At 36.0% G+C, this 7,812-nt stretch overlaps 1 protein-coding gene across 1 annotated transcript; it reads right to left on the reverse strand.

Annotated features, from left to right (window-relative positions):
* Positions 1-940: 940 nt before the first annotated feature.
* Positions 941-5,225, reverse strand: LOC116029492 (BEL1-like homeodomain protein 9). The gene is made up of 4 exons (XM_031271542.1): positions 3,990-5,225; positions 2,247-2,620; positions 2,046-2,106; positions 941-1,836 (listed from the first exon to the last, which is right to left on the reverse strand). Exons 1-4 carry the CDS (start codon positions 4,929-4,931, stop codon positions 1,336-1,338), a joined length of 1,878 nt encoding a protein of 625 aa, XP_031127402.1. The 5' UTR covers positions 4,932-5,225; the 3' UTR covers positions 941-1,335.
* Positions 5,226-7,812: the final 2,587 nt, after the last annotated feature.

Raw genomic sequence — 7,812 nt, forward strand, 5'->3', positions numbered from 1 at the left:
TGAATATATAAAAATTTTTGTATTAAAATTCACAATACAATATTAACTTTTGTCCATGGTATAACAATTGTTATCCAGACCCTACATGACAGCTTTCAACTGAGGAAACCTGTGGTATTAAAAGTATTCCCGTACGTCTCAAAATAAATAATGACAACATGTAGGGGCCTATTTCAGCCTTTGGCCCAACAAGTGTGGATTGGCCCACCCCCATACACTTCTTTTTGGGCGACCCCAGACTCATTGTACCTTTTGTGAATCCAATAAATATGTTCATTGTTAGGCCAACTTTTCTTTTCTCTTTTATTAATAGAAAAAAAAAATGATCAAAAATGGTTAGAATGCACAACTTGGCTTGTTTCGAGGTCAATAATAACATTTTTTGTTGTGTTATAAAATTCTATTTTTTTATACAATTCAATTCAATGATTTATTTGATCCTTTAATAATAATTTTTTTAATCTTATTTTATATGTTTATTTCAGTTAAGAAACTTACAATTTAAATTTTGTGATCTTTAATTTAGTATTAATATATAACATTTATATATTTAAAAATTACAATAAAAACACTATTAAGAATCCAAATAATTCAATTTAAAAGGTATAAAAATGATTTTAGAAAACTATAAAAGTTAATTAGACTAATAAATACTTTATTCATGTCATTTTATATGCCTAGTTCGATTAATGATGTTTGACTTAAGTTATTCACAATTTATTTTTTATAATATAGTATTCGAATGTAAAATTATATATTTAAAGACTACATTCACAAGTTGCTCCTTATATAGAAGGTTGTGGGTTCGAGACTCAGCTACAGATATTGCAAAAGAGTACCAGACAACCAAAATGGAATAAAGAAAATAATTAATAAGAGAAATAGAGAGAGGTAAAATAATTAAAATAAAATTGAAGCAAGAAAGATAAAGAGAGAGAGGTGAGAGCATGCACAAAATTTCATTATTTGCAAAATCCCATTCCCTACAGGCTACAATAAGAGCAAACATACACTTAAAAAGCTTTTAAGAGTTCATAATTTCAACCCACTCTTTTGGACACTTCGCCTAGGATTACAGACCTTGTCTGGGCAAAAATTTGAGCAATTATATATTCATTGCTGCAAAGATACATCATTGAATAGAAGCAAGCAATCATTTCGGATGTTATTCATCCCAGGAGAATTAACATACCTTTTTTTTTTTTGTTATCAGAAAGCTGCAATCTCAGAAAGGCCAGTCATAATATGCTTGATCATCATAAAATATGAAATTGAAGCCTAATCTAAGTTTCTATACCAAATTCATGGCCGACCAACTGAAGCAAAACACGGCTATTATCCTCCGATGATGTCTCTTCCGAATTGCGTGTTTTGCGGTTCGAACCCAGACAGTACAAATCCTTCGCTGCTCGCGTCCAGCCCGAATCGCTGGGCGGCGTTCACCGGAAAAGAATCCGACAAACCGAGCTCGTTGTTTTGGTGAAGGCCTAGGGTTAAGGAGACGCTGCTGCTTCCGGCGGCGGCGGCGCCGCCGATTCCCAGGCGAGAGTGGTGCGATAAATTGCCGTATGATAAATCCATCGCCTCATCGCTTCCCATTGAATTCTCGGCCTCGTTTCGTGTTCGCTTTGTCGGAAGTTCTTGAATTTGGTGCATCGATGCAGATGCATCTTCGCAGGCCACGGAATTTCTCATGCTTAAATGCTCGCTTGGATTGTTGTTATTCTGTTCTTTGGGTTGTGAATTCTTCTGCGCTTGCCGCGTTTCCAGATTGTGAATCTCTTCCACCATAGGCTTCCATAGCCTAACCCTTGCATTGATGAACCAGTTAGACACCTGTTTCATCATCAACAACAAACAGTGCAATCAATTTGATCAGTCTTAACTAAAAGTCCAAGCTGATAGTTGGATTGCACATTTAAAAGTCTAAGCTGATAGTTGAATTGCACATTTAAAAGTCTAAGCTGATAGTTGGATTGCACGTTTATTTTTATATATAATGTGCCCAACACAAAGAAAACCAGTGTTGAAGAAGATATGCTTACCTGATTTCTAGACAGACCTGTCTGTTTAGCCAACATTAGCTTGTCTGTGTCTGTGGGATAACTGCAAAGGTGAGAAATGACAATATCAATTGTATTAAGTAAAGATATGAACTTTATGTCTTCAATTCAATACCATTGTTACAATGTAAAACGAAATCCCAGAACAGGCTACCAGATTTGATGAAGAAACATATAACTTACGGGTGGAGGAAGTGATCGAACAACCATGCCCTGAGCACGGTGACAGCACGTTCTGGTAACCCCCGTTGGGGACGCCAGACAGGTTGATGTTCCATTATCCCAGCATTATGAATAGCTGTGCTTTGGAAATAAAGTCCTTTCCCCAGGTTTTCAGCGCTTGGAGAGGCTTCTCCCTCGAAACTCATATGGCCTTGAGACTTGCCTGTAAACTGCAGCTGCTCAGTTATGGCGTCTTTCAAGCATCTGAAGTGCTTCGACATGGCTTTCAGTGCTATGTTTGCGAAGGGCGCTGCATTGTTTAGTCCAGCAACGGATTCAAATGACGCAACAACTGCTTGCAGCTGTTGGTAGTACTGCTTATACCTCCTGTAAACCTATTGTAGATGAAAGGTGTTCATTAATCAAACACAAAAGATTCAAACTTTTTAACCTAACTTTATGAATAATGCATTTATGTAAACACCCAGAACCTGAAAGTTAATTTTTAAGCTACAACCAAACCTTATTAACTGCCAGCATTCCAAAGGATTAATTGAGAAGACATTCAAAAGATCCTATGGATTTATATGGAACATAAGCAGCATTTTCTTGGTGATTTCAATCCCATACCCCTCCCGAAATCAGCAAGAGTTCAAGATTTTTTCAAATTTCATCATCAGTGTCATATTAATCAGTATAACTTGGTGAAACGAGAATTCCAGATTATTATGTTTGGCCGAGGAGATAAAAATGCTCTGGAAAAGAAAAAAGAATGCCCAGAGAGACCAAAGTGAACAATATAAAATGGAGGGGGGCATAAACAAAGTTTGAGAATAAGCTTCTCCCTCCCAGAGCATAAATCTAAGCAAAGATAATGGCAGTGAGCATTCCACAAGGAGAAAAATATAGTGCAGAAAAGACATTTGCAAGTACCTTTCCTCCTATAGCTGGGATAGTTGTGTGGAGAATAAATGTTTAGAAATTGATTCCTTCAATAACTTTTGTACAAAATAAACACCAAACTTAGTGACATTATCACCTGTTACAACTCTTTCTTATATTGTCAGACACTTTATGGCACCGATCTTCGTGCATATATTCCCCCTAATCACCTTTTCCCAAAAGACGATTTAATGATCCAAAACAACTTCAGTACTGCCTAAAACATAAGCATCTATGGCTTGCATGGAATATATATGGCTAAGAAAGCTATTAACTTTCTTGGTTTTACCCGGTCAATTATGGGAACTTAGGCTAGTTTACTCCTTCTAATACTTTGTCGGCTAAGGTTACAAGGCAAGGATTACACGGGTTTCACTTGTCACTCAAAAATAAATAAATAAATAAAATAAAATGAAGCTAGTAGTTGATCATATTCTCCTATGACTCTAAGTCATGCAACACCACAAATTGGATATTGCATGTTGGTAAAGGCAATGAATTGATGCATTACTTTAAAGAATCACAGCATCCACAATTATGAAAAAAGTTGGAATTCATATAGAAAACTAGATAAGTATAGCCATATGAATCAAATGAAAAATCACATCAAAGGGAAGAAGATACTTAACAAAACTGCAACTATTTGGTTAAAGAGCACAGAAATAGCAAGCAGGAGTTTGACATCAAACAGTAGCTATATACATGTATAAAGTCATTAAATTATTGGAGCCAGAAAACCACAGTAGATGCATAAAGTCTAAGCTTAAAGAAAATGACAACTGGAAATCAATAAACTGAAGAAATTAAATGAAATAGAAATACCTCATCTAGCATTGAAATTAACCTGGATTTCTTCCTCCTGTGCTCACCTCCATCATTACAATTTGGTGAATCATCAACCAGAGAGCTCCCACTCAGAGTTTCCATGGAAGGGTCCATCAAAGCTGAATCAGCTTCCAGTTTCTCAGCATAAACACCCCTGACCACATCACAAACCTCCTCCAACAACTGCTGAGCAGGTTTCAAGAATCTGGAACCCTTCAAGATTGAAGCATAGCCTGTGAAGGGCCCAGGCACTGAACAGCTCCGTGAGAGGTCACCATCATGATTGTAAGTGGAGCAGTTACTATCACCACCATGAATGCTAGAAACCAGAAGCCCAGAGGTCATTGAGGCGTCATATCTTTGCAGATTGAGCTCCAGAGGAAGACTACTGGCGCTTTGGTGTTGGTGAGTGTGATGGGAGGACAAAGTCAGAGATAAACCTTGACCCCTCACATTATTAATATTAGTAGTCTCGTGAGCCACTGACAAAGGCTCCGGTTTGTACACCACAGTAACCTCCCCACCACCACCATGGAAAGAATTATCATGAAACCTAAGGCTCTGTGGGGAGGCGTAGAGAAACGGGTTTCTGGTAATTTCTTGATTTAAGTGGAGAGGAACAGAAGATTGCGGATCCATATACAAAGTGGGAGTGGAGAAATTAGTGGGGGTGGTAGTGTTACTGCCCCCCATCATCAAGCTCGCACCTTTACCGGTGTGTTTGTGATGATCAGAGAGAAGTGGGTTGTGGTGGTGGTGGAGGGTGGCGCAGGTTAGCAAATCTGAAGGGATGACAGGTGGATCATAAAGAGGGGCCAAACCTGCGCAGCCATGGAGATTATTATTATCCACGCACTCTGGGTGGCTCTGAACCAGGACTCTCAGCTTATCTCTTCGGCTTTGTTGTGGGACATGATATGGCTCAAATCCCTCAGCCATCACTCACTCACTCACTATAACCCCCTCTCTCTCTCTCTCCCTTCAACTAAAAAGATAGTAAAAAGAAAGAAACAGTCTTTTAATCGTCACTGTAGAGAGATCATGTGCTTAGAGAGAGAGAGAAGAAAACAGTGATGTTTCTGGCGCAGATGGGAGGAATCCGACACAATCACCTCCGACGTAGAGAGAGAGAGAAACTTAAGAAAGCAAGAAAAAGAGAGAGAGAGAGAACACATATAGAAATATAGAGAGAGAGAGAGAAAGAAAGAGATTTTCTTTGGTTGTATTTCTTACAGCTCTGATACCAAGCAGTGGCCGGTGAATGGGCGGGATGAAAGCAAAGCATGGGGATGCGAGGGGAACAAGATGACCGGCTAGCTCCGGTAATAATTGACCTTGTTTCCAATCCTAAATTTAAATATACAATTATATAATTACCTATTCTTTTATATTTTTTATTTTGTGTTTGTCGTTTACCTTTATTTCTCCAATTATTATTACATGGACCATGTTCCACACACAAATCATAAATAAAAATACATTTTAATATACTAAAAGTGTATTATTTAAATATTAAAAATATATTATTTTATATACTATCAAATAATGTACTTTTAATATATTAAAAATGTAATTTATATTCATAATCTATACAGCTATGTGGATCATGTTCAACACAACAATTTGCCATACTTCCACTTTAGTTTTTCAAGTTTCAACATACACATTTCAAAGAGGAAAATACTTAGTGTACCCCCACTTTATACTCCCAAATTGTACTCCCTCTCACATGTTATTGATGTAGACACTTTTTTGTGGGTTCACATGATGAAAATAACCCATGTCTGTTTGCCACCTCAGGGAGTATAAGTAAGGGAGTAGAATTTGAGAGTATTTGTAGTAGAACTATTTCACATATCCAATGCCCAACTTACCCTCGCATTTTATGTATTATCATACTAGTATTATATTATATCCATTCACATATTTTATAATTTTTATCTTCTTTTAAAAATTAATTTATCAGATATTAGTATGCTTCGTCATGGTTTGGGTAAACTTTGATATTTTCTTACCAAAAAATAAAATAAAATAATTACGTGAAACTAAACCACAAACAATCAATTGCATGGCCCAAATTGTTAAAAGTATAATAGTTTCGAATTTTATAATTCATAAAAAGTCAATATAGAACTCCATCAATTAATTAAATTTGAAATCTAGTGGTTCTTAAGGTAACTGTTCGACCGTAAAAATAATTTAGTTGGTATAATCAAATTTGAAACTTAGTGGTTATTAAGGTAATTGTTTGACTGTGATGATAACTTAACTAGTTCGACCGATCACCGAAAAACCTTGTTACAACCGTTGTCTGGATGAATCTAACCGACAGACAAATTTAGAGATTTGACGGGATAATTCACAATTTATCTTTTTCGACAACTCTTGTACTGGAGTTATGAAGGTGAATGTTGTAAGGAAAAGGGTGAGAGGAGCACTAAATAGGGCAGTGGATGTCGTTGGTCAAAGCAGTACTCTGGCGAGGGAGGGACAAAAGCAGAAGTGCAGAATTGAAGCAATGGAGAAATGTTTGAGTACATCAACGCCATCTCTCTCGCGAAGATGGATGGACGGATGGATGGATGGAAAACACATCATATGATGAGACACGTTGAACTAATAATCAGATGTGCCCGGAAGGAAGAGAATTCATTGCGATCAATTGAGTCAAGGTCATTGGTCATAATCACACACATCTTTTTTTTTTTTACTCCGTACGTAACAACCTCAGTATTTAAACCACGCAAAAAGGTAAATGAATCATTACCTCGCCACGTTCCAACTACTTGAAGGTTGATGACATTAATTACATTAATCACTCTTAGCTTCATTAATTACAGTAGCTATTTAATTTGTTTTACTTAAAAGAGTTAAGATGATAACTACCTTGTCTTCTTCTCAACACTATTACATATGCTTTCAACTAGCTAAAGCTAGCTAGCTAGCTTACACCCAATCTTGTGGAGATAATTTTCATTCTAGGCATAATTGCTCGTACTTGCTAATGCCTACCCAATTCATTATGCTCCGTCCAATACAAAACTAACCTCGTACTTGCTTCAATTACTCTTCAATTTTAAATCATGATTTATATATCAAAATACAATAAACATTTTTTTTAATTTTTATGTGAGAAATAAAACTCGCAACTACTACATGATCATGATATGCACGAAATAAAAAATGTAAATCAATAAGTCACTCCCAGTAAAAGACGAACTTATAACCTTATAGTCTAACCAACTTTATTGGAATTATCCAATCAATTTATATATCTAGAACTTCTGGATTCTTTCTAATAGATCTTTATTTAAAAAATAATAATCAACGGCTAATATGTTATTAATTAATTTAGGAAAACAATATTTACATTATACGGAAACCAAACATAAACTCGAAACAACATAAAAGAAGAAATGCTAATTCGACCACCTGGTAATGATGAGATGATTTATATACACTGAAATAGTATAGATTTGGTACGCAGTGATTATGCACGTGAGAATAGTGTGCACATTAATAATATAGAAAATAAAAAATAAAAAATAAAAAGAGAATTTGGCTTTTCACAAACTCCAACACTCACATCCTCATCCACATCCGCCAAATTTGGTTTGGACGCCCAGCAACCTCCGTTCATCCGAGGTTTAATATTAATTAATTTGACAAACTTAATGATTGAAATTACAGTTGAAAGATTTGATGACATGAACTTTATTCTACGGAGTATTATAATGGCTGGATTCAAAAATATATATATATTTTGTTCAAGCTCGAAAAATTCCAATATTGAATGTTGAAATTAGTGTCTTTGCCCCCA

Source organism: Ipomoea triloba, chromosome 9 (assembly GCF_003576645.1).
Source record: "Ipomoea triloba cultivar NCNSP0323 chromosome 9, ASM357664v1".
NCBI classification, from domain to species: domain Eukaryota; kingdom Viridiplantae; phylum Streptophyta; class Magnoliopsida; order Solanales; family Convolvulaceae; genus Ipomoea; species Ipomoea triloba.